The 22614-nt window shown below is 40.0% G+C and overlaps 2 protein-coding genes across 14 annotated transcripts in view; one reads left to right on the forward strand and one right to left on the reverse strand.

Annotated features, from left to right (window-relative positions):
- The first annotated feature begins 576 nt into the window (after nucleotides 1-576).
- Nucleotides 577-10336, forward strand: alms1 (ALMS1 centrosome and basal body associated protein). 2 transcript variants are annotated; one of them, XM_028437289.1, is made up of 13 exons: nucleotides 577-783; nucleotides 1644-1759; nucleotides 2160-3144; nucleotides 3925-4032; nucleotides 5064-5219; nucleotides 6281-6903; nucleotides 6988-7132; nucleotides 7258-7473; nucleotides 7545-7801; nucleotides 8560-8731; nucleotides 8803-8860; nucleotides 9689-9788; nucleotides 9882-10336. In XM_028437289.1, exons 1-13 carry the CDS (start codon nucleotides 582-584, stop codon nucleotides 9924-9926), a joined length of 3183 nt encoding a protein of 1060 aa, XP_028293090.1. In that variant the 5' UTR covers nucleotides 577-581; the 3' UTR covers nucleotides 9927-10336. The 2 variants fall into 2 exon arrangements, with proteins under 2 accessions (XP_028293090.1, XP_028293091.1); XM_028437290.1 differs by having other exon boundaries at nucleotides 6988-7099.
- Nucleotides 10337-10360: 24 nt separating this feature from the next.
- dctn1b (dynactin 1b) overlaps nucleotides 10361-22614 on the reverse strand; it is a 33134-nt gene continuing 20880 nt past the window's right edge. For 7 of the 12 annotated variants that reach the window (XM_028437284.1, XM_028437283.1, XM_028437281.1 and 4 more), the window contains 16 exons: nucleotides 22363-22515; nucleotides 21260-21420; nucleotides 20043-20211; nucleotides 19092-19160; nucleotides 18319-18531; nucleotides 18071-18232; nucleotides 16720-16851; nucleotides 16507-16635; nucleotides 15721-15863; nucleotides 15355-15515; nucleotides 15249-15260; nucleotides 14868-14989; nucleotides 14110-14296; nucleotides 13024-13097; nucleotides 12855-12944; nucleotides 10361-12138 (listed from right to left, as the gene is read on the reverse strand). In XM_028437284.1, the coding sequence (XP_028293085.1) occupies nucleotides 12001-12138; nucleotides 12855-12944; nucleotides 13024-13097; nucleotides 14110-14296; nucleotides 14868-14989; nucleotides 15249-15260; nucleotides 15355-15515; nucleotides 15721-15863; nucleotides 16507-16635; nucleotides 16720-16851; nucleotides 18071-18232; nucleotides 18319-18531; nucleotides 19092-19160; nucleotides 20043-20211; nucleotides 21260-21420; nucleotides 22363-22515 (2115 nt within the window). In that variant the 3' untranslated portion in view covers nucleotides 10361-12000. The remainder of the gene's footprint in view (nucleotides 12139-12854; nucleotides 12945-13023; nucleotides 13098-14109; nucleotides 14297-14867; nucleotides 14990-15248; nucleotides 15261-15354; nucleotides 15516-15720; nucleotides 15864-16506; nucleotides 16636-16719; nucleotides 16852-18070; nucleotides 18233-18318; nucleotides 18532-19091; nucleotides 19161-20042; nucleotides 20212-21259; nucleotides 21421-22362; nucleotides 22516-22614) is intronic. The other 5 variants (XM_028437286.1, XM_028437285.1, XM_028437287.1 and 2 more) reach the window with 3 other exon arrangements.

The following is a 22614-nucleotide window of genomic DNA, read 5'->3' on the forward strand; positions in this document are numbered from 1 at the left end:
CCGAGTCTTTTTCAGCGTTCTCTCCACCACAGCGGCCTCACACAGAAGATGGTGCATCCGTCTCAGTGAAGAATAAAACAAACAAGCTCCAGGATTCTTTATTTTCCACCTCCCTCAATGCAGGAGCTCCTTCTTCACTGCTGTGGACGAGTTCTCCCTCAGACTCCATGTTGACCTCTGACAAACAGAGGCAAGGCTCTATTGGACAGGAGAGTTTGAACCTCGATTTTCCGCCCACACAAGCTCAAGTTCCTGCATCAACTGCAGCTTCATACCAAGGAGCAGTAGACAGCGGCCCCACAGGGACATCCTTAGTCCTGTCTAAGTCTGTCCTGCGTACTGAGCCTGAGGGCTGCAGCGCTGCACCACCCGACCAAGCTCCAAACCAGACGTCACTTATCCAGCCTTCACAGCAGCTCAGCTCTCCTGTAAGCTCAGCAGATGACAAGGTCAATGAGGATGAGGATGAGGATGATGAGGAGGATGAGGATGAGGATGAGGATGAGGATGAGGATGAGGATGAGGATGAGGATGAGGATGAGGATGAGGAGGAGGAGGAGGAGGAGGAGGAGGAGATGGAGATGACGACAATGCCTGCAGATCCTGCTCAGAGTGTCACCTCCTCAGCTGCTGTCCAGGGAGACACTGATCAGGAAGTAATGAGTGAGGGCAGCAGCCAGAGCTCGCTGGCTCTCAGAGTGGCCAAACTACTGCAGGACGAGTCTCCTGCCACCATGATGTCCAGTACACCCAGTCTCACTGACAACGAGCGCAAAGCCAGCGGTAAAGATTTCCCTCTGTTGCTACATTTAGGTTCAAAATTGCGGATTAGGGCCAATTTTCATTGAGAAAATAATTTCAGGCAAATCAAGAATAAAATCGAGATTAAAGTTTCAATTTAGAGAATAAAGTTTATATATAATGTTGAGATTAAAGTACCGTGATAAAAGTCGAAGGTTTGCTCTTCAAGTCAAATCTACGAAAGCTGACTAGGGCCAATTTACCATATTCGACAACGGTCTCCATCAAAACTGTCCCTAAACTGTTTCCGTAGCTCCTCAATAGCCAATTACGGGACTGAATGCTCCACTTCTTCCAAACTTGACTGTTTTTTCTTCTGAACAGATTCAGTTTTTGGCAATAGATCCTAAGTCCTTAAAGAGATTACAACGCTGTGTTTTATGAGCTAAAAAAGAAATAATCTCTTTGTTATTAAACCCAACTTTGAAGTATAGTTTAATGCATTCATCGATACACGATCTGCTGTTTGTTGTCATATGGTGAATTGGCGATATGACGATCTTGTGTTTTGAGTTCTTTTTCAAAACTTTGACTTTAATCTAATTTCTCAACTTTATTCTTGAAATTTCAACTTTAATCTCGACATTTTGGCTTTATTCTTGATTTAACCCAAATTATTTTCTCCCTCAAAATTGGCCTTATTCCTCTTCCGTATAAAATGTCTGCCACAATCAATTGCATAAGTGTAAACTTAATTCCAAAAGCCTTTAGTAACATGATATGGCTCATTATTAGCTGTGCAGCTCATTGAAGATCTTTAAATTTTGCCTGCATTAAAATGAAACGTGTAATCTTAGTTAGTGTCCATTCATGTGTGAGTGGTTGTGTTTCTGCTGCTGCAGAGGGGATTAAACTGAAGATATCTGGGGAGCAGTTCGGACCTTTACACCTGGATGAAAAAGACAAAAGTAAAATTGAAGAGATTAAGAGAGAACTGCTGTTTAAAAACCCACTGAAGGTAAAGTATTAACTTCCACATCTACTGTAGCAAGTGACTATGATTAGAAAAGTGTTTTTAATAGTGATTTGTTTTGATTTTCGATTTTAAAATGTGGCACATTGTGAATAACCCTCCCACTGATAAATGTTTGCAAGTTTTTATTTCTCATTAAAAACACAGTTACATGTGTCTTTCTGATGTTCTTTTTACATCTATGCACATGAACAGGATCCTGATTGAGGTAACTGGTGTGTCAAATCTAAGCTGTCAACAAATCCAAGCCAATGACTTGGAGGAAAAAAAGGTCCCCAGTTACTGGGTCCACTGGTTGCAGTGCAAATATTATACTGGTGTTGTTATTGCGGTGGAATAATCAACCCATGTGACAGTTTGAGACGGACTTGTATTTTCTATTTAGAGTCTGCCGAGCACGGACACAGAGAGCAGTTCCACCTCCAGTTCCAGAGTCCGGAGCCTGCATGGACCTTCTTCATCTGCTGAAACATATGCAGCCAAAAGACCTGGAAATGTGTTTCTGAGCCAGCCTCAGCAAAGCCCCATCGTGGATCTGACTGAGACTTCCACGCAGGTCCAAACACAACTTCAAACTGATCTGGAGGACATAGTATGTGAGATCGCCTCCCGAGAGGGAGTGAGGATCCCAACAAAAAACCCTAGGGCCCTCACATCCATCACCATCGCCACATGCAGACGCTCTGCCTCCTCTTCACCGTCCACCTCACCCACAGCCTTCAGTTTAACCCCAGAGCTGCTACACCTAACAGAACTGTCCTCAGACCAACCCACAGCGGCTCACATACAGCTTCAAAGCAAAGAAGAACGAAGTACACAGACAAACGGACTGTTTGGACCTCCTCTGACCACAGAAGATCAGAATGTGACCTCTCTGTCAGCAGTAGAAGGTTTGACAAGGCAGGAGACAGTTGGAGGTCAGTCTGCTCCATCCTCACAGGTTTCAGATGGAGAACATGTCCAGAACGAAAGAGCTCAGGCTTCCAGAAACATAGAAAAAACAACCCAAACACACCAATCCTCCTCAGCCACGGCAGGCCACGTCTCGCACGTCCATCTCACTCTGTCCCCCAAACATCATCAAACACTGACCTCTGACCTCTCCAGAAGTCCAAACGTGGCTCCTCTGCTCCCACACAGAGACTCTGTCCCTCCCAGACATTCCTCATCAAGAGGCAGCAGTCCAGATGAGGGTGTGGGCTCGTCCAGCCCTCAGGAGTGGTCCGACGCTCGAGAGCCTGCACGGCTGCAGGCGTCAGGAAGGACCACCATGTTTCAAAGCGCTGCACCTCTGAGAACAGCGACCGGAATGTCAACAATCCCCCACAGAGCTGAGAAATCACTGAGAGGCCCCGCAGCTGAAACACCAGGTAGGCTAATTGTGGTCAATTACATTTTTGTTCAATTACAACTCAATTATGATTACGATGACCAATTAAAATTACAATTATTATTTATACCCTGAAAGTAATTTATAATTACGTTCCCAATTACTAAAGAACAATTACAATTTATCACAATTACTGAGCCTTTAATAAATAGCCCCATAAAACGTAAGCTTCCTCTTGTGTTAGCTTCCTGTTAGCATCTCTTATGATAACTGGTCACTTTTCACCCATGTCTTAAATCAGCCATAAAATACACTAAAATATTATAAATCATCCAATTAGTTTTTCATCTTTTATTTCCTTGTAAGGCCTAATTATACATGAAAAAATAGGTTTTAATATTTTTTTCTGTCAGTATAGCCCTGGATTAAATTTGTTTTAAGGGTAAAATGATCCTAAAGAGAACTGACAGGTAGTTGGAAAAGTTGACATGAAACATATTTTAATGATTGATAATTATGTATGTGTAAGAAATAGAACTGTAAAAATGGTTCCACAGTTTTGTTTTTATTTCAATTGTAAATGACAGTTTTCATAGAATTTTTCAATGCCAATCGTATTCACAAAGTCAATTATCTGAACTCAATTACAATTCAATCACGATTACAACAGTAACACATTTTTACAGTTACAATTACGCCGTAATTATAATTCATTATCAGTTACACGATTACTATTATAACTGACCCCAACCCTGGTTGATTTATATTGTTTTTATTTAAATAGATCTTAGTCAAACAACTCTTCTCCCTTCTTTCACAGTTCCACTTCTGCCGTACAAACCTCGTGGCAGTGAGCAGCTCTTCTACGTCCCTCAGACAGAAGCTGACGTGTCTTCTACAGAAACCACCATGGAGAGCTCCCACTCAGGTGCGTCTAAGGCCCAGTGTCAAACTCAAGGCCCCGGGGCCAAATCCGGCCGTTTTGAGCATCCAAATCGGCCCGCAGGAGAAAGGAAAAATGACTGAGAACACATGAGCCTTTGTGTAAATGAGCAAATGATTTAGTTGTGGATATGTCAGTAGGGTTTCAAAGGGGCGCAAAATATCTGGCAAATTTCCACGGGAACTTAAGCTCAGGAATTTCGGCAATATTTAAAAAATAGAAACTTTTAATGGGAATCATTTCTTGAAATTAAGCAGAAATTGGGAGTCATTTTAAATCACTGTATCATATCCAAACAAATAAATAAATATTGGCATCTTTGCAAAATAATACACTTTAAAAAAAACACGCAACATTTCAGCAGTTTTATTTCGAAGTAGAACATTACAATTATTCAAGTGGGCAATATTTGCATTTTTCTCATGCTTGTAGAACACGAGGGAAGTCATTTTTGTGTTTGAAGAAACCACATTTTCAAAAACCTGCTGACAATCCTCAAATAATTTGACAAAATTTCCCCAAATACAAAGTATCACAAGTGTTAAAATTGTTTTTTTTCCCCCCACCTCTGCGGCCCACCGGAGATCAAACTTATCTGTATTTGGCTCCTGAATTCAAATTTGTTTGACACCTCTGATCTAAGGGTTTAAGGCTCATCAAAGCACATACAGTATATTGCATTTAAGCAGTGTCTAATTGGGATGAATGATGTATATTAAATCAGTGCTGTAATGCAAAGTTTTGAAATCAAGTGTCTTTAAACTATTTTCACTCAGCAGATCTTATCCAGTTGTAGACCAACGTGGAGTTTCTGCTCTCAATACACTCTTCCCTGTGCGGTTAGCAGCTGCTCCTTTGTAACACACACCAGCAGCCACCCCCTTAATTATTCATGTTCAGGGGCTCAGTGGAACAAAGAGCAGGCTGAGGCCCCCGTGGAGTCCGAGGGAGAGGGACCATCCACGTCCCCAGCGGAGAAACACAACTCACACTTACCTTTGTTCACCTCTGAACAGGCTCTGACGACGCAGTGCCGCCTCGCTTCAGCAGCGACGTCCTGGGTCATCGAGACCCGGGGCTGGACCGTGGAGTCACCATCAGACACACAGAGGGAATCTACAGTAAGAGGCTGAAAACAACCACCTTTAAAATGCAGGATCCACCAAGCAGAGGTGAGCTGAACACAGACAGACCCCAATTCACTGCTGATGGTGTCAGGAATCACAGCTAAAAGGAACGTTTCTGTTGGAATGCTAAAAACTCACCACTTTAATGCATTTACATAGATGTACCTATCACAGCCTGTCACATGTGTTTAAAAGCAGAATGTTGGATGTTGTAATCAATCACAGGTTGTTCCTCATATCCTTCCATTCATCTTACAATTTACCACCATAGTGTTCATTCTTTTATACAGCGCTGGATCTTTACTGGCTGTCCATGTGTGTGTTTTCTCTGCTTGGTTCTTAAGTTAAAAGAAAATAAAACAAGAAAAACCTTTACTTTAACTTTGAAGGAGCTGTATTATTTGTTCACAGTTTTTGACAGTTCTGAAGTTCAGTTTTACAAACTAACAACAAAAATAGTAGATTTTCAAGACTTTTTTGAAAATGAAAAACTGCTGTTATTTATGTTTTTACCTTCTATTTGTCATGAATTTAGGAGTGTTGTTTGCTATAATACTACTATAGTACTAATAATAGTACATTAGTAGTATTTTTCCTATTTCTATTTTTCTGGTGTCAGGTAAACTGCTTTGTATTTTAATTTAATAGAGTTATATACTGTATAGGGCTGGACGATATCAAGATTCTACATATATCAAGTTTTCTATTTTGGCGAAAATGACAATATAACCTATATTAATATATATATATATATATATTTTTTTTTTTTTTTTCTTTTTTAACCTATTTTGTATTACATTACTTGTTTTAGTATAGCATGAAAATCACAGTTTGATGGATTTCTGAGTGCATCCCTTAGGGGAGAAAAAGACATGAGTAGCACATATTGTGCAGCTGTTTGTTAATAAATGAGTCTGTGTGGCATTTTGCATCAGCAAATTTAACCTAGAATTGTCTTTCTAATCAGACTTTATTGAGATATGAGTTTTGGTCCATATTGCCCAGCCCTAGTCGTGTATTATTATATGACGGCGATGCTGAGTTTTAAAACCAGAGCTGCTAAGAATGAGTTTTGTTCCCACTTTGTTTTGTTGTCTCCTCATTAGATGCAGCTGTAGCAGAGGATGAAACCTCTTCAACCAGCGTTTCTTCAGAGATCCACCAGGAAGCCCTGAGCAGGGACCAGGGAACCAGCCCCATCCCAGAACCAGCCTCACAGCAGAGCCGGCTGGATCTGCTCTGGCAGAAGTTCTGTGAGCAGTGGGCGGCGGAACAGTCGCGTCCAACCAGTGACAGAGAGGCGTCGCTGCTGGAGCGACTGGAGCGTCTGTCTCGCCTCATCAACAGATCGAGTGCTGGACGATTGCGCGATAGACGGGAGGAGGATGGTTCTGAACCATGGAGCAGAGGTGGGACACAGCACAGGAGGACAACGAGGAACACGGAGGTTCAAGGAAACAAAGGGTTAAAACTGAGGCTCCATAAGGAGGAAACATCCCAGTCCACGTCCTCCAGCATTTCCCAGTCTACAGACGCTCGGTCCTCCATGTCCACTGTGGACACGGCTCGACTGATTCGGGCCTATGGAGCTCACAAAGTGCAGCACCTTAAGAGCAGCTCCAGCCTCCGTAAACTGTACAGCATCATCAACAAGCAGAGAGAGGAGGAGGAAAGTAGGAGCAATGATGACATCATCACCATCGCCCCGTCAGAGAGCACCAACAAATCCGTACGTACAGAAACACATTTACTGTGAAGTGATTTATTCACTTTAAACATGTTTTGGTAAGAAATGAACATGTTGTAATAACAGGCTGTGGTGGATTCCACGTCATCGACCAGTACCTACGAGGTCCCGGCTCACCGCGGTCCCTCCACGATGCTGCTGACGGCAAAGAGAGCCGTCAACAAAAGCATCCAAGCAGGTGAATGGAAAAAAAATGTCAGTCAAGATAAAGGTAATTGAGTTGTAATTGAACATGGATAGTTGAAGACGTAAATGTGATTGACCCAAACCCTGGTTGAGATCATTGATTATTTATGCTGACACATGATTTACTTCAGTCGTCTGTTTTCACCTCAGGTGATCTAGAGCTCGTGAGTAACGGGACAAGGCGACACACCCGCGATGTTGGGACAACTTTCCCTTCACCGGCTACATCCCGAGCGTCAGAGCAGAGTTCAACGCCTCCTTCCAGCGTAACGAGAGGTAGAGGAGCGCGTAGGAGTCCGTCCAAGTCTCAAAGTGTCCACAGACAGAGGAAGAACAAGAGGAGTCCTGGGAAAGCGTATCCTGCAGGTGTGACATTTAAACAACATTCATCCTTAGGTAAAGTGATGACATCACTGATCCTGATGGGAATCTTTCAGGTGTTTCCTGGTTCATCCGGGCGGACTATCTGAGGTCAGATGCCAGGAAGGAGAACAGGGAGGAGGACGAGGAACGGCCCACTCACACCATGAACGGAGCCTGGTTTGAGCCGTACAGCCCAGTGGGTTCCTGGAGAGAACCACTCAGACAGAAGCAGATCCATCAGGACATCAACGAGCAACATCACCATCATCATCATCCTCCAGACCAAAGAACCAAACCAGTGTCCACTGGTCTGAGCCCAGTATCACTCCAGGTCAGATTTTTTTTTTTTAATTTAGTCTAAGAAACCACATGCATTTTATTTTACAAAAAATATTCAAAAATGTAGCAGAAATTAAGAGTATTAAGTTATTAGACTGCAATAGATAAATGATAAAATAAATGATTTACGTAGGTATGTGAAGTGAAGTGGAACAAAGAACAAACTATCAATAGCTGACTTTAAAAAATACATTTCCTTTTTCCATCCATCCATTTTCATACCCGCTTATTCCCGTTTAACAGGGGTCTGCTGGTGCCAATATCCGGCTCTCATAGGGCGCTGGGCGGGGGTACACCCTGGACAGGGCGCCAGTCCATCACAGCATTTCCTTTTTTGTTTTCTAAAGTTTTTTGTCACAAAATGCAAACAATGATTTGTTATTTCCTGCATTTTGGACTAATGCACTTTTACATTAGTTTTTTATGCAGGTGATTAGTTTAATTTAGTTTTTGAGTTTTGGTTTTTTATGAAATATGTTACTTGCATTATGGTCAGTTTAACTTAGTTTTTTTGATTTATTATGAAATATGGCGTTACTTGCTCTCTTGTTAATTCAATAAATGAGAAAATGTTATTTTTCCGGATTATTTGGGGGACAATGGGCACAATTTCTTAAACAAATTTGGACGGTAGTTTAATGCACTTCTTGAACACATTTTTCTAAGAAACTTTTTTTAGTATTTGATTTTGTTTAGTTTAATTTTAGAATAAATTCCTGTATTTCTTTAAAACTCCTTGTGTTCCTGCAGGAGGCGCTGGAGACACAACGGCCAGATTTCATCCTCCACTCCAGGCAGAGGCTGAAGCGTTTGGCTCTGCGGGCGGAGGAGAGACGACAACAGATGCCTTTTAGCCTTTTAGAGAGAGAACAACTACTTCTCCACAGGATGGGAGGATGGGAAAGGCTGCCAAAGCCTGCAGGTACCCACTGGTCTGACCCCAGAACCATCCAATCATGCAGTGTTTAGTTCACACTTTTTGTGTGTGTGTAGGCTGTGATTCGCTGAGGAGGGCCGTCCCCAGGAAGGAGATGATCCAGAGGTCCAAGCAGTACGTCTTACTTTTACACTTTACATTATTATTATTTAAAAGGTTACCTCATTCAGATGTAGCTTACGCTTAAACTTGTAAATATGCAGTAGGAACTACTAGCCGGTAAATAAAGCCCTATTAAACTGTGTCAAACAATAACGAGGAATAAATATGTTATTTCTGGTAAAGATAGCAGCTCTAACAAATGGTAAAATGATCATGAGCAGCACTACGGGGCAGAAAGTGTAGTAAATATTTAGACGTATACGTAAAATTTTTTGCTACCTTAAATTTTCCTACTGTGATAAATAATTCTAACCCTAACAATTAAAGGAAAGATTCTTACCTTTTTCCAACATGACGGATGCGCATGCGCAGTTAGCTTCTATTGCATGTCCAGTGCTCCAGGGGCTGGCCGTGTTGCGCCAAAGTCTGTGACCCGAAAAAATCCTGTTCAACGGTTTATCGCGTACGGTGAAATGAGCACGAGTCATGGGTGCAAATCGTTCAATGAGATTTATGTAAGAGCAGAATGACTGGCTGTGTAATGAATTAGTTCACCACTAGAGGGCAGTCTTACAAAGGCATGGAGGCTCCTAACTGTTGTGACGCTGTTTTTAAATTGTGACAATTTGCGTACCCCACTTTGGGAACCTAGGCATTAGAGGATTAACAATAACCACTAAATAAATAATCTTATCAATACCACAGGATTTTTAATCAATCTTCATGTGTTTATACTATTGAAGTGATGTATTGCTTTATAAAACCTGGAAGTCGTGAAAATGGATTAAATAGACACTCATAATGTGTAATTGTTCACATCTGTGATTGTGTTTCCTTCAGGATTTACGAGAACCTTCCGGAGGTTCAGAGGAGGAGAGAAGAAGAAAAGAGGAAAGCAGAGTATCGATGGAATCGACTCAACGCCCAACTTTACAACAAGGTACGACCGTAGAGTGTTTGAAAGTGTTCAGATTAACTCAGGTTAATCCAGTTTCAGGGAAATTATGATCGATGAAACATTTGTGTTTTTCAGAGAATCACAAACCGAGTCCTGGGGAAAAAGTTGGCGTGGCACTGAATAATCAACTCTTCTTCTAATGAAGTCATTGATCGTCTGCTCTGTATGTAGTTAAAGTGGAACTAAAACACAAACACACTTTTTTTTTTCTGATGAATACATTTGTATTTGGGTATTAAGTAGTGCTATTTATGCTGACACATGATTTAAAAATATTTTGAATGACTACATATGCAAAATTAAAATGTTAAAAGCTCGGATCAATCGACAACACTTTTTAATACCCAAATTTAAATGTATTCAGTAGAAAAAAGTGAGTTTGGGCTTTAGTTCCACTTAAAACAAAGTATATGTTTCACTTCTAGATCGTGATGGAACATCAAGGACTGATTGTTAAAACCTTTTTAATAGATGGTGTAAAAGGATCAAACGTGTGGGTTTTACTGTTAAAAATAAACAGTGTATTTTTACTGATTGAAGTCATTGAGCCGCTGCACAGACTGAGATGATGTGTTTATTGGTGGAGCAGAGCAGGAAGCAGCATTCATCCATCAGCGTCTCTCAGAGAGAAAACAGCTACATCAACAATAAACAGACCCGTTAAAGTAAAACTTCAAGTCTTTACAGAACGATGTAAACATAATGAATAAATAAATCTGGATTTGTTCCGTTAAAAACAGAGGCAAATCTGCCACCAACAGTCTGACTGCAACATAGTGTTTTTAATTTCAAAATAAGGCAAGAAGAAGTGATCTGTAAATAGATTAAATTACATTAAATACTCACATATAATCCAAACTGTGTTTGCACACGTGAGGAACACCCAGCTGTGACTGAGGAAGTAATAATTTACAACTCACGGTTTAATAAATACTCAATGTAAGATAAAAAACCACCAACCCAGTAAACGGTAATGGTTTAGTAAACGGGTTAACCTGAACCCAGCTTTCCTTAGCTGTTGAACATAAGCCTGTGTTTCTCATCTGATTTTACAAAAACTATGTAACTTCCTTTACCTCATTAACATAAACTAGTTGTTCAACTGATTAGCTTTAGCTAGCATTCCTCAACTAGTGAATGACAAAACTAATTCATGTTGAGTTTTACTCTACTGGGTAATGTAAGTCTGAATAAATAATGGAAACATATATATATATATATTTTAAATAAACCAGCTTTCCTCAGGTTATCATGCTGCCATGCATGTTAAGATTGCATGACAGGTGTGGCTACAATAGTAGCTTACCACCACTGTGTGTTGAGTGAAAGAATAATGCACATCAATGCAAAGCGCTTTGAGTGTCTGTGAAAAAGTGCTATAAAAATCCAATGCATTAATATTATTATGTTATTTTATATGTGGGTAACACTTTCTAGTTGAGCTTAGCATGAATCGGCTAAACTAAGCTGGTTAACTCAAACCTGTGGCCTTTTTTTCCTTCCATTTCAGCTTGATCAGATGTCATTGATTAAACTGCAGTACTTAATGCCTACTATGGTAAAACCAACTCATTGCTGGTTCACATAATCAGCAGCAGGTTAAATAACTACTATAATGATGCCTGATTAACATCACACACACATATCATGTTCAGCAGGAGCAGAGTGCATTCATGAATGAGTGAATTAGTCTTTTACACGTTTTATAAACTGGCCAAAGAAATCAAATGAGCTGCAAGAATTTAGTGCATGATAAACCAGGCTGGGCCAAAAAGCTGCCGTACGTGTGCTTCCATCTGGCAGAGTCAAAATCCTAATGATGAGCGGTCTTACATTTAAAAATAAATACGATAAAATTCCATTTATCGGCTTAAATTGCCTCAAATTTCTCATCAGTTTGGTGTAAAACTCCTATGTTTTTGTTAATGTTATATCAATATTACATTTTATTCAGGTTTAATCACATGATCTACTCTCTGATCCAATACTTAGCGATAAGGAAATGATTAATTAACTCATTAAAAGCCCAGTGAGTTTCAGTTAATACATAAAGACGTTAAACATCAAAAACAAGAGATAAGTTGAGAAACGAGTGCTGTCTCTTTACTTTTGAGATGCTTCTTCTTCCGCTCGCTGTCGCACCTTCAGTTGGTCTCCACGAAGGAGGCGGGGTTAGGCTGCAGTGGGCGGAGCTTTAAGTCTGCAGCAGACTGTGAATGCGCTGTAGCTGAGTGTGTGACAGGACGAGGCGATGGATCTGCTCCTGACCGTGGCCGCACGGCACCATCACACGACCAACCAGCACCGGCTCGCTCTGCTGCTCCTCTTTAGCCTGTGCACACACGCACACGCACACAAAATTCAGTGTGAACGTTGTTACTTTGACCTCAGCACAATCCAAATAACTCCTTAAACCACATATGTCAAACTCAAGGCCCGGGGGCCAAATTCGGCCCGCAGGAGACAGTAAAAATGACAGAGAAAACATGAATTTTTGTATAAATTAGCAAATAATCCAGTTGTAGATATCTCAAATTCATCAATTTAATCAAGCTAAAATATTTTTAGAGGCTTCAATTGCAAACTGTGGAAAGAACTCTCAATTATTATTATTATTATATTAAATCAGATGAAATCATAGGTTATGCCTCATAGATCAATCATACATTATTTACTCAAAAAAAAAGAAAAAAAAATTAAAATGTGACACTTAAAAGTTTGTTTTCATCTCCACTGTAAACACTTTGCGCATTGCATTGTGGGATGTGGAGTCCCTGAAATAGTGTTTTTTTTTTACTTTATTCTCACTGTGATTTTTTCAGATTTCTTCACCAGTGATTATTTTGAAACCTTTTTTGTTCTAGTTTGTTCTCGGTATTCCCTGTAATATCATAATAAAGTATGTAAGTCACACTGATTGTGTTTGAGATCTACTACAGTTTAATAAGTGAAGCTACAGAATGCGCTGGAATGAAAGTGCTTTGGTGGTAATAAAAGGCTTCATAAATAATGTCTGTTTGCATTTTAAACCAGCTTCAATCATCCTACCTTAACAAATGAGTTTGAGGGAAATGTGGCAAAATCCGACGTGACTCTAGCTCCAGGCTGCTGGTTGACCACGTGCTCGGCTACTTCGCCCTGAAGTGTTGGAGAGTGATTACGTTAACAAAGATGTTGAAGTAATGTTCTGTGAATTAAAAGGTTGATCTGTGGGTACCTTCAGTCGGTCCAGAGTGTCACTGAGTGACTGAAGTCTGGCCGTCTGCTCCAACAGCTGTGCTGCTGCTGTCACTGCAGGAGGTAAAAAAAATAGCATTTTATAGCTGTTAAACACACTGCGGCCCTCATTTATCAACCGTTCATACGTTCAGATCTAAGCGTATGATGCGCGTTTGACCATATTCACGCAATCTTCGGTATTTATGAATTTTGACGTGAGAGTACGCTACGAGCAGATCTCACGTCAGCTCTGAGCTTGTGTACGAAAATCTAAAGTGTGTGAATTTGTGGTTCAGCACAGTCAAATGTGAGTGAAATGTAAATAGTTCCTTAAACTTCTACAAATGCACTGCAGTAATCAATAATGTGATTAATTATGAATTATAGGTGACATTGGCTGAAGGCATAACAAACACATACAAGGGACATTTAGTCATTTTTAAGGCTTTTTTAAAGAATTTCAATTGTTAATTTCTTTTAATGTGATATTCATTGCTTAAAGCGTGCGGACTGAATCTGATATAAACGTCATATTTGTGTGTGTGTCTCCAGGATCTCTGAAATTGTTTGCAGCGCGCACAGGGGGGCAGACGTCAACTGTTCGGTAGCATGTTCTCTTCCACAGAGCGTTTATAAATGTGATTCTTTAATTCCAGTTTTCACACTGTCAAAAAGCACTTCGTTTTGCTCCACCTCGGATGTGAGAATACCAATTTTAATCTCAGTGGGCGGGGCCTCCGAAACAAGAGGGCGAAACACGTTCATGACTATCAAATTCAGCCGCCGCATTTATCAACACCCGATCATTTTTACGCTGGCATTGGTCAGATACGAATGTTTCATGAATCACACGTTGGTCCTGTCGTATGACCAAATGTGCACTCAGGTTTGCACCTGTTTTCTCACAAGGTTGATAATTGAGGCCTTAAATAAATCTCAGCAAAAAACTGATTTTGTGCCACTTCATCGTATTCATAGATAAAATAAAATGTTAGTTTCAACACGTTAGAGTTTTTATAGTACAGGTGACAGCTGTCAGGGGTTGCTATGTATGCAGCCAAAGAGCTGCTCTTGTCTGGCCCACCTGGAGACTTCCCGGTGACGTCTACCACTTTGACGTTGGCGCTCATCTGCAGCAGCGTCTCCAGCAGCTGGTCAGTCTTACGGTAGAGGGCGCTAGAGAGAACCTCAGGCTGGCCTCCATCTCGGCACGGAAGCTTGGAGACGCGGAGAGGAGGAAGAGCTGCGAGCTGAGCGCGCATCTTCTCCGCCTGTGAGGGGGAAACGCATCGGAAAACCACGTGAGGGATTCACAACATTGTACATGTTCCTTGCCGTCCACTCTCTAAATAGTCATCACAACTAATATATAGAAAATATATTTTAAATATTTTATACCCATGCATTTTTATATTAATGAAATTCTTATTCCCACAGCCTTTTACCGTACCTTATCTCGTTTTTATGATGATTGTGTCTGTTTGGCTTGAATGTTTGAAGTGTAGTTGTTGTTGGGAGGGTCATCTGCAATTTCATTGTACTTGTGCAGTGACAATAAAAGGATTCTATCTATTCTATCTCCTTCGTCAGTTTATTTCCAAGCTAAGATCATTTTCCTAATATCTACTAAGCATAGTTTAAACAATATGCATGTGCACTCGTGAAATATTTATCCATATCTACTGCATCCACTAAGCTGACTGTTTACCACAGAGAACCATCATTTGTCTGAGCATAGCATAGCATAGCATAGCATAGCATAGCATAGCATAGCATAGCATAGCATAGCATAGCATAGCATAGCATAGCTGTGGCTGAAGAAGGGCAGACGTTCTCTTGTACCTTCAGCCTGTTGTTTTCGTTCTTAAGTCGTTTAATGCAGAGTCTTTGTGCATCGATCTGCTGAGTCAGCAGAGGAGAGTCGATCACCTGCAAACCGGAAGTTGACCCAGACATGATGGTCGCTGCACAGAGAGAGAGAGAGTAGACTTTACACGGATCATCATGATAAATGTATTAAGTTAAACCCTTTTATTTCTTCATTTTAGCATTTTTCATGCCTTTTCTGTGCCAGAAATGAGCTCAAATCTGTGAAACTGAAAAACTTCACACACAATATCCTACTTTAAAAGGGTCAAGCGTTGATTAAAAAACCACACAAACAAACATGCACATCTTAGTTTAACTTCTATGGAACAGACGCTCGTGCAGACGTGCAGATACCTTTTTGTTCCTCTGCAGAGTGAGGAGAAGGATTAGGAGAGAGTCAGTGAGAAGCTTTAGCTTTGATTTATGCACACATTTGAAATAAAGTAACACTGACGCTCACCTCCCGCCATCCCCGTGACGATGGAGGCGACGCCCGATGATCCTCTCAGTCCGTCACCACCCAACTTAGACTGACTGTTCATCCTCAGCTTCAGCTCAGATTTCTCTGACTCCAGTTGGTCGATGTCGGCCTGCAGAGCGTCCATCGTCTCCTCAAACTCCCTGCACATATAGAGGACGATGCATCAGAAAACCGCTGTTTTTTCTCTATATATTTTTTTCCCTTTTTTTCTTGAGAGAAAAAAGAAGAAAAAAAGAGTAAAAGAAGAAAAAGAAAGAAAAAAATCAAAAAAGGAGAAAATTTAAAAATAATTTAAAAAAAGAGAGCCGCTTTGGTTTCCCCGCCCTTTGAAGGCCTCGCTCTTACTTCTCTTTCTTCTTCAGCAGCGTCTGAGCTTCATCCAGACGAGTCTGGATCTTCTCCACACGTTCGTCTGCGTCTTTGGACGAACTGTCCAGTTTCTTCTCCAGGAGGCTGAGGCGGACGTTGGCCTCGCTAAGCTCCTCCCCCTGAACACACAGACACGCCAACAGGAGGCACTGAAACCTTTCTGCACTGATGAAATGAAAACTGGAACAATTCTGTTCAATTCACTGAATTGAAAACAGCAGATATGCTCACTGATCAACAGGGTTAAAAAAAAAAAAAAAAAGTTTAATAATTCACAATTCAATTAGCAAATTAAACATTTGTACAAATTGTAAAATAAAACGTAAATCATTTTCTTAAATCACTTAATATTGTCCTACCCTGACTCCCTCTTCCCTGTTCCCTTCCCTCTCACCAAAGTGTAACACTGCCCTCTTTATATTCTCCCTTTAATAAAGTATTTCTTACCCTTCCTTAGGGAGGGCTGGTGATGGTCACAATTATGCAATAAAATAAATACATTTTATTTAATTGTAATAATAAAACAGGCATACCTTAGACAGCAGGTGCAAAAAATATAAAAATAACAATAAAAAAAAATCACTTAATGTATTTTATAAATTAATATTCAATAATTCTATCATACAATTAATAATTCTTGAAATTCTTTAATAAAAATATTTTACTTCTGACTATACTGAAATAATAACAATTTTTAAATTCACATTTTACAACTTTCAGCTTCGTCACGTTTATTGTGAATGTCTGGCGCGTTTTTCCCACCTTGATCTTCAGCGACTTCTTCAGCTCCTTGATGACCGTCTCTCTGTCCTCCAGCTTCAAACCAAGACCTTCTGCGTCAGTGATTTCTGCTCGCAGAGCCGCAGCTCGCACTTCTACAGGCGGAGGATTCTGGGAGGACACAGTTTGTGCTTCACGTTAACCCCTCAGCGCGTTCTGTCACATTGAGAGCCGAGCACACACATACACACACACCTTCCCCTGAGGCTTCTCAGAGTCGTACTCTCCCTCCTGCATGGCGGTCGCCATCTTGTTCATGGTTGCTATGACGATGCAGCATGATTGTCGCAGACAGTCGTAGGGGTTGGTGCCCTGCGAGCCGTAGATCTGGGAATGCACAGGTGTGTTAAACAGGTGCTTGGAAACGTCGTGAAAGCATCAATTTGTGTGTAAGGTTTTGTTGGTGATGAATGTGTCGTCATTGGTTGTGTGTCCATTACAGATTATTGCAAAATAAAAGCGCTATTTCTAAAGTTTCAACAAAGTATAATTGTGCTTTGAAAGTGTTTCCATTGAAGGTATTTTTTGAGCAGGAGCCTCGTAACTCCTGTGAAATCTCATCCCGCGCGACTTCACAGCAGGAAGTTGAACGCTCAAACACTCCTTATAATACTCTGTATTCCTTTGTTGTTTTATTGTCTAATGTGGCACTAATCATTTTAGTATAATGCTGAGAAATGTTTATTGAGAGAAAAGGTAAACATTTTCTATTTAATCTCACAAACTTTTATAGATTACTTTAATAATATTCATGCCTTTTGTGTGTGTGTGTGTGTGTGTGTGTGTGTGTATGCATACGTATGTTTGTGAGTGTATGTATGTATACAAGTATGTATGTTTTTACTTTATTGTATTCATTTATTTTATTGTATTCATTTATTTTTACTAGTTTTTGTGTCTGGGTACTATGAGTGCAATGCTAACATTTAAAATGCATAATCATAACATCAAGCTGTACTTGTGTACCTGTATGTGCCTAAAAGTTGAAATGAAAAGATAAGTGGTCATGTGATCAGATACGTCCCGTCATGTGACCAGGTACGCTTTTACAATACATTTCAATATGGAAATCTCTGAAATACCTCCTCATGAAATCGTAAAGACTTTTTAGTGATTTTTCAGTGTTTTTCTTTTTTTAATTCAGATGTTTCCATGACTACTTTGTATTTTTAAATTTTGCGCATTTCCAAGGGTGATGGAAACCCAGTTATTGGCTTAATTAATAAGTACCTGAGAAGTGAGAACAAAAAACCTTATTTATCTGAAATGGACCAAAGAGAGCAGTATAATAACGATATTTTAGGAATTTCTAAAATGGCAGTTGGAAGATTGTACAGTGATGATTTGTTGTGAAAGGTAAACAATACGTTACAGTAATGAGAACCTCTCGATAAAACAGCAAGAAATCATCTCAGAGATTCTTGGTGATGCCTTAAATATTTATATCTGAGCTCATGTTTAAACAGCCTCTCAATGAACTATAATGAATGTAGAGTCAGATTGTCTCATTGTCTGAGGATTTGTATTTGAACTGAAGCATCAGTACTTGTTCTCCAGCCTTGAATGCCACGTCCTCCAGTTTGACAGCCGACAGCCCTTCCTGCTCCCCCAGAGGTGAAACCATCTGAGCGCCGGCTGCCGCCACTTCCTGCAGCACTGCCACCACCCACGTCAGGTGCTTCCTGCAGTCTGACAGAGTGTCGCACACCTGCCAGGACGACACGAGGACGACTTCATCAACCCTTGCTCTAACAAAAGGATGCAGCACGTGTGGAGACGTTAACGCGTACGTACATGCTGTCCAAAGCGCAGCGCTAGCGGGATGCCGGGAGCGTCGGTCCCGGGCATCCTGCGGCGGATCTTCTTACAGAACTGACGGATGTCGCTGCAGGACGTCTCCAGGTCCTTCAACAGCACGGCAAGGTCAGCCTTCTCCTGACCGGCATGCAGGAACGCACGCAGACGCCCCACCTCCACGGCCATGCAGTCCAAAGCACTCTGGGTAAACTGCACAAGAGCAGAAGATTGTCATAAACCAGAAAGAATTCAGTGATTGATCTGAAGGACTAAACTATTCATCATCACAGCTAACCATAAAGATGTAAAATGCAAAGTGAAATGCCTGGAAACAAAATTATTTCTGAATTGGGAACTCATTTTACTGTACACTTCACCACATTCCTTTATTCTGAAAAAGTTATGAGACAAAACAACAGTTTGTCAAACCAACAATGCTACACTCAAATATATTGATTACTTATTTATTATTCTACAGTATTTATTGAAATAAAATATCTATATATTCCCAAACCTTTAAAGTGGTGGATAATCTTTACATTTTATTCCACTTCATAACCTCACCCCCTGCATTTAAGGTAAGGTTTATATTTTCAAAGAGTTTCTGGGTCGAGCTTTCACTAAATTCTAAGGTTTTTTGAAGACGTGTCTCTTCACTGTCTGTCCTGAAATATGATATGATGGACTTTTCTAGGTACTAATCTATGATGAGCTCTATACGTAATAGTTACACGATTGAGGCTGAATGCGTTTCTCACGCTCTCACTTACCCTGATGTGATCAGCCAGCTGCACAGTGCAGTCTTCGTCCTGCTCCATTAAATGGATGCTGTACAGTTGCTGGAATGGGACACACATCATTAAAGTCACTTTTTTTTTTTTTTTTTTTAAGGATTTTTTTTGGCTCTAGTGGCCTTTATATGACAGGTGCTTGACAGGAAGGGGGTGAGAGAGAGCAGGGAATGACACGCAGGAAAGGGTCCCAGGCCGGGAATCGAACCTGGACCCGCTGAGGGGAGGAACTACAGCCTCCGTACATGGGGCGGGCGCTCAACCCACTGAGCTACACACCTTTTACTTAATTATTTAATTTACAGCCCAGAATTAAATAAAGATACAGAAAACAAATACCGTATTTTTCGGACTATAAGGCACACTATCAATGAATGGGTCTGACTGGGTCTAGTTTCATACATAAGGCGCACCGGACTATAAGGTGCACCGGTTTGTTATAATTATTATTATTATTAAGATGCATTAAGTTAAACAAAATAGTCAGATAAGTCAAACTTTATTCAACTCATTAACAATAACTCTCAACATTGTTCAGGTTTAACACATAAAATACAGAACAATACACTCACTTCTTCAGTTCAGTATGTTGAAGCACAGTACAGTACATATCACTCCACGAGGTGCCTGACTACGGTAACAGTGTTTCCTGTTCCATACTCTTTTTTCTCTCTGCTGCTGTAACTCTGAACCATCTCAATAAAGGATATTAATGGGCTACAGGAGCAGAGGTGATGCTTATATATATATATATATATATATATATATATACACATACACCTTATACTCTTTATTAGTCAGCATCTGTCTAAGCTGAGTCATTCGATCTGAGATCATGTGCGCTCATGGGAGTGATGCAATAAAACTTGTTTAGAGTGTTTTCCTCGTCCATTGTATTCATTCGTGTGTGTGTGTGCGCGTGTGTGTTACCTGGTAGTACTTAATAGCCTTAGTTAGCGGCTCCACATTGACGGTCTCGTCCAGTTGGTCTTTGTGCAGCAGGTCGATGAGGAAGTCCAGTGATCGTTCATGGACACTCATCTCTGGATACAGAGAGCCCACTTTCTTATAGACGTCCACGCCACACTGAGCCAGAGCACTAAACACACACACACACACACACACACACACACACACACACAATCTTCATATTTTCAACACTTTCAGATCAGCAGTGATAGTGTCTTATTGTGATGTGATCATCAACATTTGGCCGATAAGATTCCAGCAGTTATTGACCTAAAAAAACATCTACGAGTTTTACATTAAAGAATATTAAAGATTTTAAAGAGTCTATATTTAGGAAGGTAAAAAATAATAATTAAAGTAGTTGATTTTTTTTTTAAATATAGGACTTTAATAAATTACTAAATTGTATAATAAGGCATAAAGAAATGGTTAAATTATGGGGAAAAAAAAACTTTAAATAAAGCTTCATTAAGTCACTAAAAACTAAAAAAAACCCTAGCTTTTATCATGATTTGTTTTAATTGAACTATGTTTTTGTAAATATAAAAATATACATATTTAAAATAAAATTCAAGGCCTGGAGTCTAAATGGTTGAGGCTTTACACAGTTCATACAGAGTTGCTGGATTATTTCCTTTTAGATCCAGATTAAATGTTTTGCTGTTCTGATGTTGAGCATCACTGTAGTCACATAAGTTGAGGAAACCCCGGAAAAAAAACCCCCACATTTCGGTCACACTCAGGAAAACCTTCACGGAAAAACTTCTAAAATGTTTTTTTCTGAGAAAAATAAGAAAAGGGTGACAGCAGAAAGTGCATTAAAGAAATGATTTTGGCAAATATAACTAAATGCATCACTGTAGCCTCACAGCTTGTTTGTATATAAATATCTGTAGTATATTTGTATAAATATTCTTAGTATTATCTATCTTACTTTTTTTTTACTACTGTAATGTGTGTATCTAATCCTTATTTTTACCAGTCTTTTATTATTTATGCACTTATTTAACGTTTATTCTTTTATTTGTGATATTTTCTTGAGCGGCTGTAACAAAAGCAACTTCCCCCTGGGATTAATAAAGGAATTCTGATTCTGACACTAGAACTATGAGAGGAGGTGAACACCTGTGTAAAAACCAAAGATGCCTTTAGACTTGTGTGAAATCTAATGAACGTACTGTTCATATTTGTGAAGCGTGGCCTGCAGCAGACTCAGAGAATAAACCAGGCCGGCCGCGAAGCTCAGCTGCTCTCCCACCGCGCCCTTTAACCCAGCCCGCTGCACACAGGCTTCATTCAGCTCAAACTTCTCCTGTGCCTGTTTGCTGATCAGCTCGGCCTGCAAACACACACACACACACACACACACAGTTAAAGGGGAGGTGAAAACCAACACAACAGTAAAATCAATTTACTGTCAACCAGGATTGGGGTCAATTGCATTTTTCGACTACAATAACGTCTTCAATTATCCATATTTTTCCCATTTCCCAAATTACAATTATTATTTTTCCCCTGAAAGTAAATTACAATTACATTCTCAATTACTAAAGGTCAATTACAATTAATCACAATTGGTGTGCCTGAGATAAAATACCCCCAAAAACATGACCTTCCTCTTGTGTTAGCTTTCTGTTAGCATCTCTTATGATAACGGGTCAGTTCAGACTCATGTCTTAAATCAGCTGTAAAATGCACTAAAATATTATCTTTTTAAAAAAATATATATAATCTAATTATTTATATTTTTTCAAATGGTAAAATGATCCTCAAGACAACTGACAGGTAGGTGGGAAAAGTTGATATGAAACACATTTTAATAATTTTTAAGTACAGATGTGTAAGCCATAGAACTGCAACATTGTTCCCCAGTTTTGCGTTCAATTACATTGTAATTGACAGGTATTTTTATATATATAATTTCCATGTCAATAACAATTACAAAGTAAATTATCTGAAACAATATTTTCCTGACAGTAGGGCCACTTTAGCTTTGGAAAAAACTTGGTTGAATGTGTTATGGGAGAAAAAAAAAAGTAAAAATTGACAGCCAACCACCACATATAATCTGGTATAAAATCTAACCTAACATGAGAGAGTTTACACTTTTTGTCAATCAGATACTTATTTATCAATTCATGTCCGATAAGTTACAGGATCAAAAACAGGCTCCTGTTATTCAGAGGAAGATTTTTAGATGATGCCATTTTAATGCATTTACTGCGATTAAACATCAAAATAATTAAAGGAGCACAGGCAGAGACTCATCTCGTCTTTGTACCTTACAGATGAGTCTGGGCATGAGAAGCAGCACCAGGATGCAGTCGTGGTCGCCGCCATGACGAAGGAAGGACTCGGGCATGAAGGCCGTCAGCAGGGAAACGTGGCGGTTGGCCTGACTCACCTCCATCTTCCTCAGCTCCATCTCTATGGCCTGAAGCAACACCACCACCACCACACAAAACACTCCAGATTTTAGACAAAACAGTGCTTTAAAAGATACTCATGCAAAATGTTTGGAACTTTACTTTAA

This window comes from Gouania willdenowi, chromosome 22 (assembly GCF_900634775.1).
Source record: "Gouania willdenowi chromosome 22, fGouWil2.1, whole genome shotgun sequence".
NCBI lineage: Eukaryota > Metazoa > Chordata > Actinopteri > Blenniiformes > Gobiesocidae > Gouania > Gouania willdenowi.